A 23,245-nucleotide genomic window follows, 5' to 3' on the forward strand; every position below is an offset into this window, starting at 1 on the left:
ATATGCCTAAACAGAATTTCCGTTTCTTCTTCACGTTCACCAGAATGATGAATGATCGTATGACGTTCGACGAACGAGTAGTTACCGCGAAACCAATTCTGACATCTCCATATTCAATTCATGTGTACGTTTGTCCACTCCAAATAACATAAATACCTAAGCATCGTCCCAAATGACATTTCTCTATTATTGTCCGTTTACATCTGTTTATATAAATAGTACGCTTTTGTGCTCCAGTCCTCTGACTCAACGAGTGCGAAGAGTGAGTAGACATTCTGTTGAGTACCGTACGTAGATGCGAACGATGTATGTGTGATGTCCTGACGTCGGCTACACTACTGTGTATTTACTTCTGAGCAAATCTACGACTGAGCGTCCGTGTGAAAAATTCAAGAGTCATTTGATCAGGAGTTGAAAGTACCTATATTAGATACACCCTTGTGAAGCTCTCGGACAAAGTAATATCAAAGTGACTTGTTTCTCAAGCTCATGACGTCAGTTTCGGAAACTCGATCGAGTCTCCTTCACTTTTAAAAACTCGGACTGTCCTCCTGGTTTCTGAAGGTGCCAGTTGACGCGCAAACTCGGGAATGCCGCGCAAACTCTAGAAACAGGGGTTGCCCGCAACGCTGATGCGTTAGGGGAAGTGGGACAGTCGTTTGCCGTACCTCGATCCCTGAACCTGCGTGCCGGCCTCGTTGTCCTCGCGATTTCCACCGAAGAGGAATTTCCTTAAAGTAAGAAGTTATTGAATGTCAGTGGAGGACAAAGAGTCCGAGACATAATACTGGTTCGGTAAAACGAGGCCTGGTGAAATGAAGTGACGGTGAAAGTTCGCCGTGTTCAAACGATCGAATCATTTTCTTTCCCTGAGGTCTGCATGGTCTATATTCGAGTCCGCAGTTAAAACCTTTCCAAAGTGATTTTCGTTTCTTTTACAGCTTTTCATTTACCCGGCATCGATTGTGGTTTGTGCTTTGAGTGGACCGAGTGTAAAAGCCCTGGGATTAGTTCGCAAAGTATCGTACGGATTGAACAAGTCTCGTTCAATACTCTTAAGGTTACTTCTACCCGTGTTTTAAAAATGATCGCGACTGTATTTAACTACACAATTCTCCATTTCTCGATTAATCGTTCGATATAAAATGCTTTATCGCACTTCTCAGTAATAGTCGTCGTTTGATTATCGGTTCATACAAGAATTACTCAAATCCTCCCGTTACGTTTGAGGTCCGATTAAAGCTCTCTGACTTCCTCTCGGTCCAGTTCGCGGTTACCGAGGACTGCGAATCAATCAGTGGGTGATTGATGAGAAGCCTGCAGTGTCACGTGAATCCTCTGTCATCGGATCGTGTGTCCAATCAGGACGAGTCTCTTCTGCAATTCCTACTCGCTGGGTGAAATTTAATTTGCAATGCTGATCTTTTGATGGCAGGCGGTGATGTGGAAGGATTTTAAACCTGAAAAAATCCACGCGGATGATAAACCACGGTGCTTTGATAGTCGATAAGAAAAAAAAAAAATAAAAAAAAAAAATTCAAATTTAGAGTATATTAGAAATACCAACTACCATGTATTACCAACTATAATGTTTCTCTGAAGACAAGAGCACTGAATAACGAACTTTAGCCTGAGATTTACAATATTTAGGTAACATCATCGGGAGCAGCTGACACGTTTGAAACGAGAATTATTAACGTGGAGAAATGACACCTGAACTAAAAGTGAAAAGTTGAAATTGAGTAATAATTTTTTGTGAAACGTACGTCGCGGACGCCGAGGGAACTCGTGCTATTCGCGAAGATGGATCACTGGCAAATGTTCGCTTTCTTTTTCGTCGGAAGTTTTTTTAAAGGTGAGTTTTATACCTTTCTAACCGTTACACTCCGCCCCCCTTAGTGCCGAAATATAACCATGAGGCGTGCTTTACTCGTGATGCGTAATGATTATCCTTTTATACGATATAAAACTGCACGTTCATTTCTCAAACTGAATTACAAAAGAGTGAGAGCGAAAATTCTACTAGGAGAAGCAGCGCTTAGTCTATTCTAAAAACCCACTTCGTTAGATTGTTCGGGACGTTTAAAGGGTGAGCTGTGGCGTATCGGCAGGCGGAATGTTCCCATTCTCGCATGTTGTCTAGTAACCATCGTCGGTTATATTTCTCCACCCTATCGCTCTTTTTCATTGGTCAGTAAATTCGAAATCACCTTATTAACCGCGACGCCTTTGGCTGGTTTGCATAAAGGTACGTGGGGCTTTTACAGCGCGATAATAACGGTTGTTCGAGAGATTATTATCTGCGGTTGAGTACCGGATTTGATTTACCAACGAGCTTATAAAACCCCTATTTATTTGCACTCGGGTCGAGTCGTTCGCCTCGCGTCACGTCACGTCACGATGCTTTGCCCAACGCACCCACACGCGAACACCTTATCGCCTTAAAAATTTGGCGGGGTTCAAAACTGGGGGCGAAATATGCATAGGAAGGAAACGGCCCTTTCGATATATCATTTCTTATTGGCTGACATAATGGCGACGTATTGCCTGCGAGATATATTACCAACCGAACGAGACAAGATCGATCCTCCCACCCCCAAAACTATCCCCAGTTGCCTGCCACACGCACACAAACCCACACTCACACACACGAATCCGTCACAGGGAGACCCGTACCTTTCGCTCCCTCCCACGGGATCCTGCAATTTTTCATACAAATTCACGTGCCGATCGATAAATGTCCCGGTGACACGTGTTTCATGCTTCGAGCCTAGATTCGCAGCTTGCAAAGCACTCGCACATAAATCGCGAGTTCCTTTGTAATTTGTTGTTGTTCGTTTTCTGATAACATTTCGTTCTTGTTTTTTCGATTTTTTAATTAAAATATGTACGAGGGAAACCTGAAAAGGTTTGCAGAAATACAGTTTCCGATCGGACTTCTTACTGTCTGACCTTTACCGTTGATCACTACTTGAAACCCTCAAATGACACTCGGCGTGGGTCGATTTCAGTTTGACTGAATGGGTGGTGAATACGTGGATGAATGGAAAAATAGAAGGGTTATATTATCAGTTTTTCGAAAACACAAAACTCTGTTCAATTGGATTTCAAGATTTAGAATATGTCAAAGTAAATGAAAGCGAAGGTGTAAAATCACCATAATGCATGAAAACATAAGGAGTCGATTATATATACTTGACTTTCTTACATCTTAACAATCTGCAAAATACATTTCAGCGATTTTTAAAATTCGATATTCTGACGCTTATGCAACCAAATCCTTTTCCATTTTTACCTCAACGCGTTACTTCAAATACTTTGGACGAGTGGTCAATTTTTACCATAATCTCGATGCTTTCAGCGTAAATGAAAATAAGGTATAACTAATCATTTCAATCAGCATTCAAAAACAAATTCCTTTTACGTATATTATTGCGAAAACCAGATCGCCTGAGTAAAAAAAGTTAACTTTATATTAATATTGTTAAGAAAATAGTGAATCGAACGTAGTATGATAAAATTGATGAAAAAGAAAAAAAAACGGGGGAAGTAAAAAATAAATTTCTTCAAAAGAAAACTTTTTCTTCTGTTCTGTCCACAAGCATATACCTACGGTGTGTAATCAATTGACTCTACCTCGCAAGTAATAATCGCTGATTTCCGTGTAAGTATTTAAGTAAAAATACGAATGAAAAAAGTTGTAAAATTTCTCGTACCGTGATTCAAAGAGAAAGAAAAGGCCCTCTCAAAAGTTTACAAGAGGCTTCTCGTGCCGGTGCTTTTTCCCATCCCTTGTTCTCCGTTTCCCGGTGTTAAAGTTATGCAGCTCGTGGCGAAGGGCAGATTGCTAGAGTAGGAAGCCGAGGACGAACGGAGTGTGACGGGAAGGATTGAATGTATTTTCATGGTTAAAGTTGGCAGCAGTTATCGGCACCCTTAAAGTGGTTAAAGTGGTTGAAGTAGTCCCCCGCGATTCGCGCGAGGAGCCCGCGTAGAAGTCGCGTTACATGAAGTAGGAAATCCCCGACCCGGTCCATAAAGATTGTCTCTTAAAGTTCTCCTCCACCACCGGAAGTTATATCTGCCGAACAAGATGTTCCTCGGGGAATTCCGACCGGCGAGGGTCTCTATTCGTATATGAAAACCGCCCCCGCGGCTCCGATTAGGCCCCGCAATAAAATATACATTCCCTTAAGTTAACCGCCGCCGGCATGAAATAGGTTTATAAAAGACAAAAAAAAATAAATAAATAAATAAAGAAAAAAAACCTTCCAGCGGAGTTACGATCGGCCACGTGTCACCCCTTTAACCCGGTTCCCAAATCCCACGTTCCAAATATCCATTCAATAAAAACCCACCGGCAAATAATATTCCCAATCGTAATGCCGCCGGGACACAGATTGTTCTTGTTCTGTTTTTTTTTTCCCCCTATCTCGTTTTGCTTGTTTCCGCAATTTTCTCGGACCCTGCTCCGTTATACTCGAAATAATAAAACAGATCAACATATTTAACCAAAACGTTTTCGATCCTGCTACGTCTAAAGTAAATTCAAACGTCAAGCTGTATTCTTTTACTTCTTTAGGAAAAATGTTTGAAATACTTTGCCAACTTTGACTACGTGATGAAACATCGATTATCCGTAAGTGTAAGAGGTTTAAATTCGAAGGTATCGACTATAGGCAAAAATAAATTGTTGAAAAGTAAATTCTGGTATCCATTACCGTTTATTCTTCGGATTGTACGAAATTCTAGATTCATTCTGGAATGGCGAATCTCGCTGGAAACCGTAACGACAAGTCCGATGCTCATATATACCTAGACTATATCGATCAAACTCTCCCGAGTCGATGGAAGATAACGGCTAATTGCAGACTGGTAGGTGGAGTAATAAAGAGAACGAGAGCTGAAACTGCGGGGCCGTTAAAGATTGAAGAAATGATTGAAGGGGCGATAGAGTCTCGGAATAAGGTTTATTGGGCAATTAGACTTCTCGGGGTGGTAACAAAAACCCCATAAATCAGGATCGATGTTATTAGGCACCTGCCGCTACTCAGCGCCTCGATGTTTTGCGCGCTCACCTGATACCTATGCATAGCGAATGGCGCGCGTTGTGTAGTAGAAACTAATAAACGTGACATAGAAGTAATTGGATACAGTTCAATTTGAATACCCAGCGGCGCAATAAAGGGCCGCGAATCGAGCGAACAGCCGCGTATATTCTCACTTCCAGGGTGAATGTGCGGATCGTGAGACCCGTTGGTGAATACGAAAATAGTAGAATCATCAATTACCGTGCGGCTTGCGTAATTCACACCTTTAGGGGACAATGCGTGTTATTAGGAAAATTGCGTGTAACCTGTTGTAGATTTTTATGCTCCTAGCTTGTTCCGAGGCGTCGATAAACTTCGAGATTTTTACCGGCCGTTGCGCTTATGGGGGATTTTCAAGGCGGAAACTCATTTTCACCGTCGATTCGAGCTCGGAAAATCAGAGTCTTAAACGTACCAAATAAACAGCAGCTGCTATAAAGTAGAAAGTTTGAGAAATTTCTCGATGACAGATGCGCTTCAAAATTCAATCTAACTTGTATTTTCCCCCATTCGCTTTGTCTTCACTCTTGACAAACGATCGATGGATACCCACTTCGTCTCTGAGTTCCATTTATTTTGAAACCTTCGGTTTCCTTTATTGAACTCTTCAAGCTACTGAATTTTAATGGCCTTAAGTTTGACTGTCGAACATTGAAAGACAGTTTATATTCTCGGAATGCATTAAACATGCAGCCTGGGAAGAAGGAAGACTGTATGAAAAACGATAAGATCACGGATTCGAAGAGTGATATGGAAGTTTATTGAGTTGAATTTTATCGAAAGAACCAGCTTCTCTTTCAGGTCAAAATAAATCAGAAACGACAAGTGCTGCTGAATAAATCTAAGTGTTTGAGCTCAAGTAATCCGGTTTTTCAACTTCTGTGTAACATTATTTTCTTCTTCAATGCTTCTTCGGAATATCTTTCGACACTTTCTCGTTCAGACTGTATAAGCCTAACGCGTCGTTGAATTCGTTACAAAGCACCCTAGAAAGATTCTTCGGCTTATTCCAGGGTTAGGAAAGTAACCTAAGGTATTTGAATGATGTACTGACTGATAATTAACGTCGGTTAGAATCCCCGTTTCGGACGCGACGAGGGGATGAGGAATGTGGCGGAGTTGATGAGCCGGTTAAATTTGTCAAAAGGGGTTGAAGCACGCGTGACATAACGAGAAAAGCTTAAAAGTCGATCACCTGACGTTGCCGAGTTTCGAGCTAATTCTAGTTCAGGAACACGCGTTTATATACACGAGTAGAAATTTTCATGAGGCTCAGGAAAAACCATGATCAGGCTTACCTTACCATCTGATCATGGTGTGTCCAGAAATGTAATGTTTACTGAGAAAAATTTCATTTGTTATAATAACTTGAAAAATTGAGTGAAACTGGTATCGTTAAAAAAACTGTTCGAACATTGTTGGTATTACGAAAAACGAGGTACCTACGCGTAAACATACGCGTCGTATGAAACAATCGTTCGATTGTATTATGGATTCAGGATTGTAAAATCATGCTATTTTTATGATGTAAATCATACTTGAAAAGGAGGGCAGGATAATAAGTGGAGGTTATTCACAATTTTTTGTCCTCTAACACACATTTATTTAGATAAAAAATCGCACTTTATTCTTTATAGTAGCTCTTTGAAGTAGAAAAAAATGAATAAATGAACAAAGTTATATAATATGTATCGTATGCAGCTTTCAGTGACATCCGATACATCAATTCTCGCCAATAAAAAATAGCATACAAGAAAAAAAAATGTAAATACTGTTTCTGAACGTCAAAACTATGGTACAAATTATGGTGTGAATTTTGAAATGGACAAATAATGGTACATGTACTATAGTACATTGTCACCAAATAATTAAAATCAACCGTATTAAAAACAAAAAGAAAAAAAAGAAACATAAAACTTAGGTTCACGTACATGTGTCAATACAGACGAAGAAATGTTAAAATCTAGTTAAAATCTGCAAATAATATTTTTGTTGCGGTACATATAGATAGAGATCCGAGTTGTATTATACTGGAGGTGTGTAAGAGTAACGGACCCTGTATTGTCAGTCGAAAGTTTCTTGGATTAGCCACTGGAGTCTGGCGCTACAATCGGACAGAAACGAAGCGAGCTGGGCTTCAGAATTTTCATTCGAGCTCTAGACATGGTGGCGACTGGAAGTGCTCGAGACAGTTAAGCAGATTTCGGTTTTCAAGCAACAGCGATACGAGAGGGGAGTTCGTAAATTTGAAGTTTAATACGAATATACGCGGATGCGTATTTTTTTTTTTTGCAAAACAGTTATGCTACTGATTAATTTACCGAAAATCCCAGCTTGGATACGCTGATCTTTGATTCGTTGTTTTACAATTCTTATCTCGAAACTTTCGACTCTTTGACCAGTCGACTTTTTGTTATTTCTGCACTTGCGGCGCGGTGTGCTTTAACGAGGCAAGCTCGATTCCAACCTAATCAGGTTATGCTGGAACATCAGACTGTCCCGATAAAATTTCTACAACTCTGTTAGATACACGCGTAAATAAAATACGTTTATATAAACGTTCGAGGCATCGAGCACCGAGGTTTATTTCCCATGCTATCTCAAACCCTCGTCGATGATTTACGAAGATCGGGAGCTTAAAGCGCACGTTCCGATCATCGAAGCACCGGGAATAAAGCGGAAGCATTCTTCAGGCGAAAGTTGAATTCAACGCCATGCGTCACTCGGTCCTTCGATACAGATTGCCGCAGCCAGCCCTGCAGGGCGCCACCCGCGTTACAGTTTATCGCTTTTTCCCGAGCGCCAGCGACTGATCGAGGGGTATAAATATCGCGAAGCTTTTCATTTTTCCCCGAATTTCACCGTCTGCACCACCCGGGAACGCGGATAGCGCCAAAAACGCGACCCTGATACATCATATGATCCACTGGTCGACTGTGTACGAAACCTGCAAAATCGCCCCATGAGTCAGTTTACGCCTGTAACCGTCCCTTTGACTGATCGATCATCACCCCCCTACCCTCGCGCCCTCCTCCTATACCGAAACGATCTGCGATAACAAACGGCACAGAAATTCCAACACATTCTTACTCACCGAACAATTGACTTCTACGACCAACGCCATCTTTTATGTATTTACTCGCGATTTATTTCTCTTCGATATTGTATTAATGTCGAGTCACACGATCTACGATTTGTTACCGATTTCTGCAACGAATTCAAGCTTATCCGCGATCCGATAACAACGAAATGTAATCGCATGTATCACTGTGCCAATGCCGCAAGGGCGGAAAATTTTACTTCGTATTATCTTTTTCTTCATTCCTCGTAGACAATCGTTTCGTGGTTATTTTCAGGCTAAATATTATTTAAGAAAATGTAAAGCCAAAAATGCTTGTATCTAAGCTCAAAGGGGCGTATATATATATATATATATATTTTTTTTTTTTTTTCAATATTTAGCTTGAAAATAAGTTCACAGAACGATTTGCAATGGCATTGGCACCGGGATATTTAAATGTTTCGTAGCTGTTTTCTCGGTAGCGATTAAAGTAAATGAATTGCAGGTAACGGTTGTTACCAATCACGTTGAAAATAGGAACAAAAAATCAACAAAAACAAAAAAAAAAACAAAAAAACATTCGAAAGGAAAGAATTTCTTTCCACGCTTTTTTTTCGGGAGATAAACAGAGCTCGAGGCTTATGCGTATGTAATATGGATGAATGAATAACTCAACACACCTACACACGCATACATACGTACATGCGGGTTACGATTCGTAAAACAAGCCCTGCGAAGTGTATTCATATTATGCAAATAAAAAACTTCCCTCCGTCGATTCGTCTAATTGGTACGTACGTGCGTTGGGTTAATTGAGTCAAAAAAAAAAAAAAAAAAAAATTATGCATCAATTTACTGATATACATATAAATACACACCAGTAGCCTCATCGTACCGCAACTGTTATAGAAAATTGTAGCACGCCCGACGAGATTCTGAGAGTTGTTTGAGCAGCGGGAGTCCCTCGGTGAGTTGCTCTTTGACCTCAAAGTGAGGTGAAAAAAGTTTGGAAAAAAAGCACAAAAGTAAGTTTAAAAAAAAAAGAAAAAAAAAAAAAAAATACCAAACACCGGAAAATTTACCTGCAGAGGGAAATTCAACCAGAGCTCGCTGCATGGTCGGCCTGCCGTTTTACGCACTGAAATATTAAGTCCGGATTACGGTCGGCGGTTATACCGTGTCGCCTGTGTAACACGTGTCCACACCACTCCGCAGGATATTCTCTTCCCTCTAACTGTGGTTTCTAAAGCCCCCAACTTCCATTTATGCTGCCCTTTGATCCGTGGTAATGCGGACTCGTGGAAAACACACAAGTCGACGAGTCGACTCTGTTGCAGCCGCTTTCTTCTGCTCGATCTCAAGCCCGGTGATGCATCTCGGCGTATGATCCGCCGGTCGAGATGCTCACGTTTTTTTATTCACGAAGACGATACTCGGTCATTCTGAACTCAGTTTGACTCAGGAATTGTAAAGTAGCTGCAAAATACTTCGGAAATTATTATAGTGTGGCAATTATTGTGTACACTGAGAAAAATTTTTAGTTCCGGTTACCGCTCAGTCTGCAATTATTTTCATTTTTTACCACATCGACAAAATATATAGTTTTAGGTAGAAAATGAAAATTGGTTTTCTAGCTGTTACCGGAAAGTCCAGTATCCGTTACTATTCTTTCTCATCACGATCGCTGTTACTATATTTTCTTGCAACTGTTGCGAAGATTTAATGCATGTGCAACGATAAATTGACATTAAGCCTTGTTTGACTAAAAAAGTGGAGTAAACCGAACAAACTGATTTTGCGTTGCGATTACCAAAAAAAGGATCGACAATGGCGCAAAATGTTTACGCGTCCCTCGTTTTTCGTAATTCCAACAATATTCAAACAGTATTTATTAACGATACCTGTTTTACTGAATTTTTTTAGTCATTGTAACAAATGAAATTTTTCTCAATTTAGTCACCTAATTTAAAAAACAACTTTATGATCTAGTGATTGTGTAAATTATTAGATGGAAAATCAAACGATAATTACAATGGTTGAATATGAATGTTAAAGAAGTTTCCTGTTAAATATTTTTTTGGTCTTTCGTTAACAGTAATCAGACGAACAATATTTGTAATGAAAATGCCTGTCATGAGCAAAATCCTTCATCCTTCGATAATTACAATCGGTCGTTCGCCCATCCACGTCTGAATCGAAAGATGATGATAAATGAGGTTCACGTTCGTGCTGATTTCGGAATGTTGTGAAAGCGATTAGCGATAGTTTCCATCGACACGAGCGCGCTCCTTCAACCCTTTGTAGAGCAGCTGTAATGATATTCAGAAGTTTGAATATTACGATACAATGTTAGTCTGGTTCTTTGGTGTCTGACAATCAATCTCGCCCCTAGCCGAACTCGGTACTACGATATTATCGGTTATCGCGAAGTCGACTTTGCCGAGAGTTTGTACTTTTTGCACCATTTCTGCACTGCAGTCGCGGAAAAATAACGGGAGATGAAAGGAGCGGGGGTTTTAAACGACACTTTGCCATTACGCCGCCCCCTCGATGCCGCTGCACACCTTCTTCTCGAGTGCAGAATTTATGCAAATTGGGGAAAGCCGTGCAGTGTTTGTACGGTGTCCTCACCCTTCGTCGCTCCTTCGCCTCGCCTCCAAAGTAACTACTAAAGTCAACTACGTATCGCCGAGACGCTGCACCGTTAAGTCGCGTGTAGATGGGCTCCGTCTAGCCCTAGAACCACCCCCTTGGCTGGCTCTGAAATCGATACGAAATTAAGTTATTACACGTACCGCTTCAGGCCCTGCTCAAGTCGAGACTCTTATTCTCTACTCGCGGAGCACCGTCTTGAGCTCTTTCAACATTTTCCATACCAGAATCTAGAATACAACCGATAGAGGTGGCGATCTCACGATCATGTAGACAAGTGCGGTAAGCCGGTGTAATTCGAGGACTCTCCGGAATGTATTGAATAACGATTTGGCATAATGGAAAATCGATTGCCAAAGAAAAAGGCTCGGAATAGTTGAGACAAGGTTGAAAAAGATGGATATTATTCATTTATTTAGCTGGTTTTTGCAAAAAAAAATAAGTCCTTACTATACCTGGAAAGCAAACAAACTTGACACGATAGTTCTGAGCACTAAATAAAAGTATAAAGAAATATCCACAATAACTGAGTATTATTGTGAATAGAGAAAGATATAAAAGGTAAGAACAAACACAATTGTCATTTATGTTAGTGAGTAGAGAGTTTTGCAACTTAAGGTATTGAAAAGAGATCGAGAATCTATAGTATCTATTACATGCGACTTAGACTATTAAGATAATTTTCGGTTTTTCTTCTTTGTTTTACATTGAGCGTCGAATTAAATATGTGGTTGATTAATTACCTGTTAAGGATTTTTGTATGAATAGGATACATCGTTACCGAGAAGTCTCGTAGATGAGGTTTCTTCGAACCTGGTTTGAAGCCCGTGTACGCAGAATTCAATGGAACATCTTAATGCTGTTGAAACGTTACGTTTGATGTACGAAAAATTAGAAACGTGTCCGAAGTGTAATTCATCGATTTTCTTCATTCCACCACATTTTGTAGTACGTAAAAAAACCTTTGATACATATTTTATTTCACATGCCAATTCGATGGTTCAAACGATAAAATCCCACCCCTCGATTTTTTCTTTAAAAATTCATTTATTGAGATATCTCAATACATTTTCGACGCAACCAGTTACACGATGTTCCATAAGTGAACACTCCCCTCACGAAAAAAAAACCCCACTTGGGTGTAAATTCGTACCCCCAACATCAAACATAATGCTAATTTCCCATAAGAAAAAAGTTAGGGGTACGAATTTACACCCAATTTGGGATTTTATTTCCGTGAAGGTCGGGCGAACTCAACGCGATGCTGCAAATAGTTGACGAAATTCTGGGAAAATCGTGGAAACATTTGAAAACAAAGGAAACTGCTGAAAATCCCTCGTATTTAACCGCGGTATAACTTCTCCTGGGAAGGTGGAATTGGGAGTAGGAAAGGGGAGGAAGCTCTGCGAGCAGGAGAAACGCGGGAAGACCGTGAATTATGTTAAATGATTAACTCAGTGGTGAATATGCATGAGGCCTGTACCTACCAACTACGATTGTTGGCGAGTGGGCGCCTGGCTCGAACTTTGCGTTAAGTTTGCGCGCGTGTCTCAGAATAGGGAAGTAAATTAAAGGACCTATTCCACCCCGTCCGCGAAACCGCAAGCTCCGGGACAGGAGCAGCCTTGCTGGGTTCCTGATTAAGGTGTAGGTACAAGCCTGCGTCGATGCGGCTTCAATCACCTCGCTGAAATCGATTCGCAACACAACGGAACTTTGCATTTGCAGTCCTCCTTGCGTCACTCGATACTTGACCACAATCTACGCCATTGGAAACCTCCGGTCAATCAAAGTTTTACCTTTCAAAATAAGGTTTCCATGACGTTATGTATTTTCTCTCTCTCTCTCTCTTTCTCTCTGTTTTGGGACCGGTCCCAAGGTGAATGAATTGTAATTCTAATTTCAATTCTCATTGTCTCAATTTTCTTCTCATTTATGTTTATTTTTACTCAGTTTTGCCTGATTGGCTTATTTATTCAATTATTTACATTCTTGTTTAAGTATTTTTTAAAAGACTGTTCATTAATTTTCTTTATCACTGTTGTTCATTCTGGTTTTATTGATCTTTATCTATTCTTTTCTCTCTTCTGGTGTTTTTCCTAAAATTCTAGTTTACACTTCTATTATAATTCTGTGTTTTCATACACATTTCATTTCATTGGTTATCTTACATTGCCTCTCACTTATAGATCCTGAAATACATCAACTGTACTCCGTTTTATAATTTTTATTGTACATGGTTTTGTCGTTACTGTCAGATTTGTATTATTATTCTTTGTACGTAAAGCGTACAATGACTATCTTATGGTATTTGCAAAGTTGTAATTTGCAACATTGGAAACAGTCTGGACTAGCATGGAATTCCGCTCCGGATATATTCTTAGTCCATTAATAAACTTCAAGCTTCAAACTTCGCTCTCTCGTTCCTAGTTTTCCCCTCGGTTAATTTCACGCCGAGTGCAAGTCGAGGATAAACTGGCTGAGAACACAGGTGAAAATCTTAACCGTGTCGGTAGCGTTGCTTATCGTTTTGTGTTCCGCATGCACGCTGGGATCAGTTTTTCGAACTTCTTATTCGCGGAAAACTCTTGTTTAGAAAATTGAGCCGAAGCGAACAGTCGCTGACGGTTTACGACTGTCGTAAACCGGGAACTAGCACAACCGTATATTCCACTCTATTACTTCGAAAACATTTATTGCGAGACTTTAGCGATGTTAATAAAGGATCTTTACTGCTCGAGTTTATTCCAAATTTAAGCCGTTTCACTCACGAGCGAGATAACAAAGCTTAACCGAGTGTTTTCAAGAGGTTCATCGGCATCTTTCCAAGACGATGAATGAGAGTTTGATTAAATCGTACGACGAAGATTTCAAGGAGGGTGCAACTGAAGCATCTTGTCGAAGATGGGAACAACTCAAAGCTATAAAATTCGACAAGAAAAGCTCAACGTAGAAATTTTTAAGAGATGACATTATTTGGCGATTTCTCAAATTCAATTCCATGACATTTTCTACATCTGCTCAACTAATTCGTTGATGCAGTCAATTTATTGGAAATTTTTTTTCAAGAAAACGTGGCGAATATACTCTTCACTTCCAATTAATTGGCAGAATCGTTAATTAAACGTGAAAAAATAAGGGTGCGCGTTTTTTTTACCATACCGCTCAGACTCGGCAGGTTGTGTAGCATCAGAGTAGACATCAAAGGGGCTGAAGTAGTGTCTGAAGTGCGTGGAGAGCCACGTCATTTCATCGTCGAGGAGTGAGCCGCGCTGCCGACTGAAAGAATGGGATTGTTTCCTTGACGATTGTAAAAAGCAGTCGTTGGAAAGCCGGAGCGAGGCGCACTTGGCTTTGAGCGACGCAAGCTGCGCCCCGCGCAATAAATACTGCAACTGGATACCGAGAGAGCTTCGAATAGCGTGAAACTAAAATCATTGAAACAGGTATTTTTGACATTGAAGAAAGAAGAGAAAGAAAAAATCGTATAAATAAATAAGAAAGAGAAATTGGAAACGGTAAGAGAAAGAGTGAACGCAGTGAGGGCGGTGATGAAATTACGGGGAAGACAAAGGGACGAGAAAGGCTGGGCGCAAAAAGGTGAAATATTCTAATTACGCCATATTAAGCAGAATAAGGAGCGAAGAAAATGGCTCGGAGGGAGGAAATGCCTCCGTGAAACGACCGAGCATAAACTCCGGTATAATTGTTCTTACTTCATTAACCCGCCGCGTGGTTCTTGGACCTCTGCAGGCTCGGAGATGATGCGAAGATTTCTTGCTCCAGTCCGAAGCACCCGATGGATTTGACCCGGCGGCGGGAGGTCAGCGCTAGGAAATGTTCCGAGATTGACTCCGACCTGGGGCAAGCGGGGACGAAGCACCGGGTCGACTAATTCACACGACTCCGGAATACTAGGGCTTCCCAAGTCCGGCTGACGGGATCACCCTGCAAGCCCCGGTGAAAGGGGTGCGCGGAAAAAAGAGGAGTGGACTGGGAAAAAGTACCTCGGTTAATCTCCTGAGAATCGCGACGAGCTCCACCAGGTAATCCGTCAAACCTGGCTTCGCTATTCGACTGGACTGACAATGAGCGCAGAGCGTTCTGGTAATAGCTTGCCGTTGGGTGGGTGCAAAAGGAAAGGATAAAAATGAACGGAGGAACGGAATGGGATCAAAGAGAAAGGGAGCAGCTGGCTGATTGGGTTCGAAGAGTTCGCAGCTCGCTGTGATTTTGTTAACCTTCGTTGCTCTTTCTTCTCTGTCTTCTTCGTTTAGCTAGGACGAGACTAATCGAGACTATTCCCTTGTTTTCCAGAAGTTACTTTTTATTAGCATAACATGTTTGTAGACAGAATCGATTAACGGTTCCAGGAGTCTCGTATTTGGAATGTGTATAAGAGATTTCTTCTTAAATGGACTGCTTCATCAAACCCAACGCACCTTAAAGTTCTCTATTTTCATACCATATGGGCCTGAGGCACTTGCGAGTATCCATGAAACCTCAACTGCTCGAAGAGCGATAGAGCTGCGCAGTGAAGAGGCTCCATAAAATGTAGGAAGTATAAGTCCCATCCGTTCTTCTCTCTATCCTATATATCCGTTTCCTGTACCTTCTTCGGCGTAAATATTTGCAGAGTAAAAGACCGCGGAACGCGTATGAAAATTCCTGGTGCGCTGTAGGGTAATCATTTTAAATCACGCCACGGTGCAGCTACTCGTTGGTGGGGGAGAATCGTCAAAAGCTTTGGAGCATACGACATTGCGGTACTTTGCAATATACATGATAAAATGTAGAGGCACTTGTCACATGGAATACAGCGTTTCGTTCAAAATCTTTTCTCCAGATTCTATTCCGTTCTGAAAGCTTCGCAGTACTTATACGCGACTGTTGACCAGAAAAGCTGACGCAAGACTTGACAGACGTCTGGACATTCATTTAAACGTCTGTATCGCGAGGATACAATCCAAGGACTTTCGGCTGAGCCGAAGTGCACGTTCCTCGATAATATCGAGCTACACTCGCTTCACTCAGCCGGTCCATTAACTATTGATCTATAACTCTGGGGATTATAGTTTCGAGGGTTTTAGACATGAAATCGAAGTGGTACTCCAAGTCGATGGCTTGGCGCTGAATAATTCACCCAACTAGTAACTTCGTTGAGTATCTGAAAGGTTGAAAGGCCGAGCGGTACTTTGGAAACAGGACCCATGTGGTCCGGACGCTTTTTACTGATTCTTACTCCGTTGTTACCGTTTTCGGTTTCAGACATTTGGGCGATCAACATAAAGGACGTGAGAATCCCGAAGGTGGTGAGAGAGGGTACGGAGGAGCCGATTATTCTGGACTGCAACTACGAGATGGGAACATCATCGAACACTGGTCTCACGATAAAGTGGCACATCGGACCGAAGGTGCTGTATCAGTGGGTTCAGGGAAGTCCACCGCGAGCTTCCGAAGAGTTCCACAAGTACGTCGACGTGTCCTACAAGGCTAGCAACAACTCGAACACCATGTACAGGGCCGTCAAGCTTGTCAGACCTGGGCTCGAGCTCTCCGGGAACTACAGGTGCGTCGTCTGGACTCACGACGACGAGGTCGAGGAGGAAGAGAGGATGGTGGTGTACTGTGAGTACCAAGTGGCAAACTTTCGCTCTCCACATTGGTGGTATTGTCTGGTTTTGGGGTGCCACAGGAGCCCGCGTTGAGTGAAAAGAAAATTTGACAGTGGGGCGGGAATGATTCAGACTTTCGGGAAGATCGCGGGGAGCAAGTGACACGCGACGCGATGGCTTTTCTCCGGGCTTAATTTGAATCTCGTCACTCCAACCGCCACCCCGCTGCCAAGCCTTGTCACTAACGTCACGCTAGACACGGTCGAAATTACCCTCGCGAATCACCGCATCACGAATGGCCTCCGGATGTCGAAAAGCTTTAACGAACTCGCGAATTGGACTAGTGAAAAATCGAGACCTTCCAATCAGTTTGTAACCGTTGCTTTTAAAGCTGTCGGGATTAACGACGAACTAGAATTTGATCTGGACTAATTTTTTTTGGAATTGTTTCTGATGTCCTGATAATTCTTTGCCGCTTGTTTCAGCGCCGGAAAATTACTTCACTATACATCAGGATTACAAAAGTACGGATGAATCGAACTGTGAGCTTATCGTCACCTGTCTGGCCAAGGGCTTGTCTCCTCTGCCAACGATAACGCTGCGAAAGGACATGTGAGTTTGTGTGCGATTATTCAATCACAGTGGAAGTGAATTGCTGTTAAAACTTTGCGGTGCCGGTGGATATTGCTGATCTTAAGATTAGAGTTTCTGTGCCAAGCCGAATATATAACGAACAAAGAACTTTATCAATTATTGCAGGGCAATGAACATCCCCCCGATTAGGATATAAGTCAGGCACTAAGTATAATGACAATTATAGAAGCTTTGTTATCGTTTAATTAGTTTTCCTCTGCAATCGAGATCGTGGATAATTGATACACGAAACGATCATCCAAGTCCCAAATTGACCGTTGGATAATTGGTTCGGTTATCCTCACGTGTTCGGGAATCACGGAGCTGTATTCTGGATAAAGGAGCGGGGTTGTGTAGCAACGATATCTCCAATGCTGCTGCAGTATCCAGTCGGGTTGTTTGCGGTGTTAGCGAAACAATCAACAACGCTTGGTGACATTCAAAAAGTCTCTGGAATCAGGAACCAAGAATCCTTTTTATTTCTCTCGATTAGCGAGGAATCCTTCAAAGACTCACCGAGCACAGATATCCGCTGTTAATCCAACCTCAAATCAAAGTTTCTAAGCCACAGCCGCACACTTCTCTGTACCAAACAGTCTCAATTTAATATCTCTGATTCTGATTGTTTCAGGGAAGAAATCTTACAACAAAAAGCAGTCATTCCTCGCGCTGATGGACGGTACGAAGTCAAATCAGTCGCCGTTATGGACGCCAAGAGGCTTCGGCCTCCCGTCACGTTCAAGTGCGAAATCCACATTCAAGACGCCAACTACACCAACTTCAAGGAGGTCGTCTACAGCGGTGAGTTTCCTTGATTGTCAGTCACTCGTAATCGTGAACACGTTCATTCTTACCACCGTCGTAGTATTATCATTGGTTTTTCGTCGTGGTTGAATATTCGAAAGTCCACATGGGTGCGGAATTTGGAAAATCCTTTGACTAGACGAAAGGTGGATCAATATCTACGAGGGTGGAAAACAACATTCGGAATGACCCCGAAGCCCGGGTGGTTCAGGAACACGTCCTTCTAATGAACTATTGTCGAACACGCCTCGCATAGCTACCGGAAATCAACGGTTCGACCAATTTCCGTTTCACACGAGTGATTCAATTCCAAGAAATTAGCTTTCGCGGCCGTGCATGATGGCTCCATGCGGTACGTTGGTACGTGTCAGCATTATTTGCCCGACGCGTTAATTGACCGGCCTCAAGTGGTACGAGATAAAAAAAACGGATCACGTACCTTCATTGATTATAACATATTTATCTCCCGTTTCACGAATCCTCCGTATCATGCTGAATCCGTAGAGATGCGTGTGATGAAGTGAAAAAAGCTTGCTTAACGAAGCGAAAAAGTGGCTCCACTACTTTTCTCCACTCTTCAGGATCACCAAACATCAGCTGGAGGTGTAGTTTAACTTCCCAATAGCGGAAACCTTCGGGACCGAAAATATTCTCCATTATTCGGATTAACATTAACGTGTAAATTGTGCTGCTGGGGACTTTTAGACTGTCCGTTGTAAAGAGGAATTCCTTATTGGAAGGTGCCCGTTAAGAGAAGTTTCACTGTTGTGGGAGAACCGGTGAAGGAAAAAATAATGTTGATGATATTTTGCTCCTGGATTTGAACTCGACTTACAAGAGGTCTCCAACCATTGTAAGCACTGCATTTCTCCGGACCTCGAACCTCGTTTTTGATTAATCGTCATTCCGTTTCGTCACGTGTATGAACGACTATCGCGTAGTTGCACACCCGCGTATAATGCGCGGCATCGCTTCTCATCGGGCGAGATTACCACTGTGGCACATACGTGAAAACCCGCGACACCAAATGAAAGGGGGCGAGTGTGAATATGCTTTTCTATAGATTCTCCCTGCACCCCACCTCCGATTTTGCCTCTCCCAGGCCTCCGGCTCGTTCGCTCACCCCAAACTCCTCGCGTCACCCTCGCTCTTCCACTCTCTTTAACTTCACTGCAGTCGCGACCGGTTCACCTCGACTCAATTCCATCCGCTATTTCACCTTACGCTCCATTAAGTTTCCCAAGTGACAGACATTTTTTCCTTTGACGTAACGCCTTGCTTCACAATTGGCGACTGGAACCACCATTTCTTCCATTTTCACCCTCGCAGTACTCTTTCGCTCTCCTCTTCTCCCGCCTTCTTTATTTCTCTCCATTTTTCCGCCCTCGAACGCCCCGGCATGATCGGACGTCTAAAATAGCCTTGTACAAAATTTGGAACGTTATTTTATAGGGTGGCTGCCATTCGGTCTCAACTTCTCTTTCCGCGGATAAAAATCACCACTCGGTAGCTCTTCCCAAGTTTTCGAAAGCGCTCGGCTTCCGGCAGCTGATTATTTTTCGGGGTTAACAACTCAGGACGTGGATGTAGGCTACCCGCTAGGTACAAGTTGCTCGAAGAAGGTGGTTGGAGCAAGTTAGCTACTCTGAAATTACCTTTGGCTCGGCGCCGTCTTACCAACACCACGTCTGCAACTGCTGTTCCAACTAACTCAATTTTGTCCTACAATTCCACCTCTTCCTACAGCTACACTAAATCAACCAGTTAATTCAGTCACGTGCCTACAATTTCACCCCCGTTTCTGTCTTCACCTTTTCTGCTCTTGCGAATAGGAGTGGAATTATCGTAACCTTATGACAGTATTGTGACCGGAGTTTGCCATTTTTAAACTCGATTCAAAGTAGAATTCGATACAAGAGGTAACGAGAAACCATTATAATATTTCCCTTGAGTAATCGATGAAAGTATGATTTGAGTTTTACCATAGAATTCGAATAGCACCGTAATTGGGAGAGTTGAATGGTCGGCTTCCATTTTTGTAAACATAGCAGTACCCAGCAATTGAAATACCTCTGCAATAAACATGATTCGGGGATCCGCTATTAAAACCATCAATTCTATACTCTGATTGGTTCCATCAAAACTACACAATCGCAAAGCCAACATTCAGGTATCCTCAATGTATGGAGTAGAACACGTGACGTATTCGTATCACCATATTTTAACATTTAGAAAGTCGACAAAATTTCATTTCCATAAATTGAAAAAAAAAACCACTTTTTTTTTTATGAAACGCAGTTCTTCTATCATATTTTTCTATCGTATATAAGCGTGTTTCAACACACTGATCGTAATAATGACACAAATCATTCAATTGGTGAAATTTGATTCGGACTACTGGAAATTTAGGGTAAGCTGCACTGTTTCAGTCTCCTCGTGTTGGAGCCATCCTTGTTTTCCTCACTGATACAGCGACGCTGAACGAAGTTGGGAACCACTGCAACCTATTAGCAGATGATAATTCCAAGTGCCAGAGTTCCTCGGCACTCTTCGCTTTAATAGAGGCTCTAAACTCCAACGAAACACCTTAAGTATTATAGCTGACAAAGTTTTCAATGGCTCGAGTAAAAAAATTTCCGAAGTAACCATTTGACGGAACGTCGATACTCTTGGTTCTGTCTCGAGTCCCTTCGACTGCCTCGCATGGAAAGACTCCGTTAGAAAAGAAGAAGAAAAACAAAAAAGAAACTACTGTGTCAGCGCGGTTTGTTGTAACTATCTTTGCCTATTTTTTACGGTGAATTTAAGGACTGAAAAATGAGTTTGACTTACGAAAGCGATCTTTCGATAACTTTACGTAATGAGATACGCATAAGAACAAATTTTCAACCCTTTGATGTTAACCATTTAGCGAAATACGTCCAGGTAAAAAGCGAGTGAGTGTGTCTCATCTTTTCTTCAATTTTCAATTTCGTTCACCGTGTTGAAAGTTCAGATATTTCAGAAATTCGAATGCGCACACTAGCGAATATTTCTTTATACATTTTTTGTCGATTTTGCAGTTCAACTGAAGAAACTTATACGCCTTTAATTATTCATCGTATTCCGAAGAGAAAACACAACGACTATTATGCAGTTGAAGGAGGAAGGGGGGGTAAAAAAAAAGTTAGAGGGGAAATCGAGATCGAAAAAGTTTGTTACCCCAACTTTAAATTAATTACGACAATGATCACGACGGGCAAGTTTGAATCCTCCTTTTTTCTCGGCTGAAAAAGTTGGAAGGATTCCTCGTTATTACATTCATCGTTGACCGCGCGTTGTCTCCCAGCATTTTTTTCCCTCATAATTCACTTTTCCCGTTTTTATTTAACTTTTTTCTTCCATTTGTTCTTTTTCCCCGGTTCGTCGCTCGGTGCGACTGCAGCGGGTGTATCACGTTTCTCATTCAGCAGCCCCGTTCCACCCTTGTTACATTTTCGTTCCGCGTATACAACCACCTGAAACGAGAGAAGAGGAGGATGTGGAGGAGCGGAAGGAGGACTCCGGAGGGTTGAAAAAGCACACAATGAGCCGGTATCGGGAATAACGACAGCAATAAGATAACAAAATTAAAAACGTAAAACACGGGGAGTAATGTCGAAAATTGATGAAGGAAAAGAGAAAAAGGGTCAATAAGCCCGCTCACTGTCCGAACGTGCGTGCAAACAGGGAACGGATACCGGTGCGAGAGGAAGAACGAGAGCAGAGGGAAGTTGAAACCACCGTACCGTGAGTGCCTCTCAAAGCGACCTAATTAAAAAACATAACGAACCAATTTAAAATGAGCCCGGCCATAATGCCAGTGGCCTGACAGGCATATGGCACAAGGCATTGTGTTGCCTCGGTAAGAAATACATCTAATTATACCCTTAACCACTGATCTTCCCTCAGCAGCGAGAATAATTACGCTTTTCTAAAAATGTTGCGAAAGTGTGAATTCTTCTGCAGAATCATTAAAAAACTGAGGGACATAGAAAGGTAAGAAGAAGAACTGACAGGGAAAGTAGACGAGGTTTACGACCTTACCGATTATCATTGTTCTCTGACACGTTGTCATAAGTCAAAAGACATCAGACTCGTGATTTCTTTTTTTTTTCAACCTGTCAACCCAGCCGTTTCAAGGACAAAAACCTCCCCCAATGTTCATTACCCAAAATTAAGCGATTATGGTGAATAATGTCGAATTAGTATTTTCAAACAATTGTAAGTCATTATCGAGAAATAATTAAAAATTGATTACTAGGAGTGAATCTTGATGTGGCTTTCGAACCATGAAACGGCCGAATTGGCACGTAAATCAAATCAACGTGACCAACGTTTTTTGCTGTACTTGAACATATCGCAAGCTGGAAAAAATTGGTGCGGTACACTTCAGGTGCTTCCCAAGGCGAATGAGGTCTGTCTGAAACTCTAGCCTAGCAGAGATTTTTTAACTACAACAACATCTGGAAGCATCATAACGACGTAGCGTAAAGAGAGAAGGGTAAAAACAAAAAAAAAAAAAAACGAACAAAAATTATAAAAAAAAAAAAAAAAAAAACGAATAACCACAAGAAGTTTATTCAGGTGCAGTTGCAGACTGTAGTCCAGAGGTCAAAGGAAAAACCGCGAGCTTTTCTGTTAGAAATTCTCTGGCCAGCCGGCTTTACTGGACGGAGCTTTAACTATGGTGGAAGAAAAGGCTTGAGCGGAAGTGGTCACGTGGATTCTTTGCGTATACTATACTTACTTCTACCCGAACGCAAAAACGAGACTTGGGGTCGAATGCCGCCATTCCCAGTCGAGGCTAAAGGCACCACAGCGTTTTTTTTTTACGTAGCTCCGTGAACTCAGGACTATTACGGATATTCCTTGACTTGAGTAGATCTTCAAGGACTCTCGGGTCGAGGGAAGATCTCCAAGCGAGAAGTCGAGGCTGAAGCTTTGCGGTAAGTTCCTCGGAACCTTTAGTTCTTCCATTTGTCCCGCGGATGTGCCGTCATTTTTTTTTTCTGGTAATAACGACACGCGATGTGCGGACAGGCGCTTGCCGTTTGCAACCATGCGACTCGACGCGAAGGTGACCCCGGTGGTATCGATTGGCACCACGATTTTCATTCAGATTGTCGTTCTCGGCAGTCAATCGTCGTTAGTGTCCGCTACAACAAATTACCGAGTCATTCTTGGTTATGGGTGTGATTATTGTACGGTGGACAGTCGCCGATCCGTCAGAATAAACGCGGGGCGATTTATCCGGCCGGAATAGGGTGAACATTTTTATTTTTTTTTTTGTCCCAAGTGTGAGAATGGCTTGTTGAATAAATTACGCGTTCCGTGAATTTTCTTTTTCTCTCTCTCTCTCGGCCTACTCG

At 42.0% G+C, this 23,245-nt stretch overlaps 1 protein-coding gene across 3 annotated transcripts in view; it reads left to right on the top strand.

Annotated features, from left to right (window-relative positions):
* The first annotated feature begins 642 nt into the window (after positions 1 to 642).
* Positions 643 to 23,245, top strand: part of LOC124223140 (uncharacterized) — a 43,410-nt gene continuing 20,807 nt past the window's right edge. The window contains exons 1-5 of one of the 3 annotated variants that reach the window (XM_046634873.2): positions 643 to 737; positions 942 to 1,855; positions 16,072 to 16,431; positions 16,904 to 17,030; positions 17,683 to 17,852. In XM_046634873.2, coding sequence (XP_046490829.1) covers positions 1,804 to 1,855; positions 16,072 to 16,431; positions 16,904 to 17,030; positions 17,683 to 17,852 — 709 coding nt within the window. In that variant the 5' untranslated portion in view covers positions 643 to 737; positions 942 to 1,803. Of the gene's footprint in view, positions 1,856 to 16,071; positions 16,432 to 16,903; positions 17,031 to 17,682; positions 17,853 to 23,245 lie in introns of all 3 variants that reach the window. The other 2 variants (XM_046634872.2, XM_046634871.2) reach the window with 2 other exon arrangements.

Source organism: Neodiprion pinetum, chromosome 7, assembly GCF_021155775.2.
Source record: "Neodiprion pinetum isolate iyNeoPine1 chromosome 7, iyNeoPine1.2, whole genome shotgun sequence".
Taxonomy (NCBI): Eukaryota; Metazoa; Arthropoda; class Insecta; order Hymenoptera; family Diprionidae; genus Neodiprion; species Neodiprion pinetum.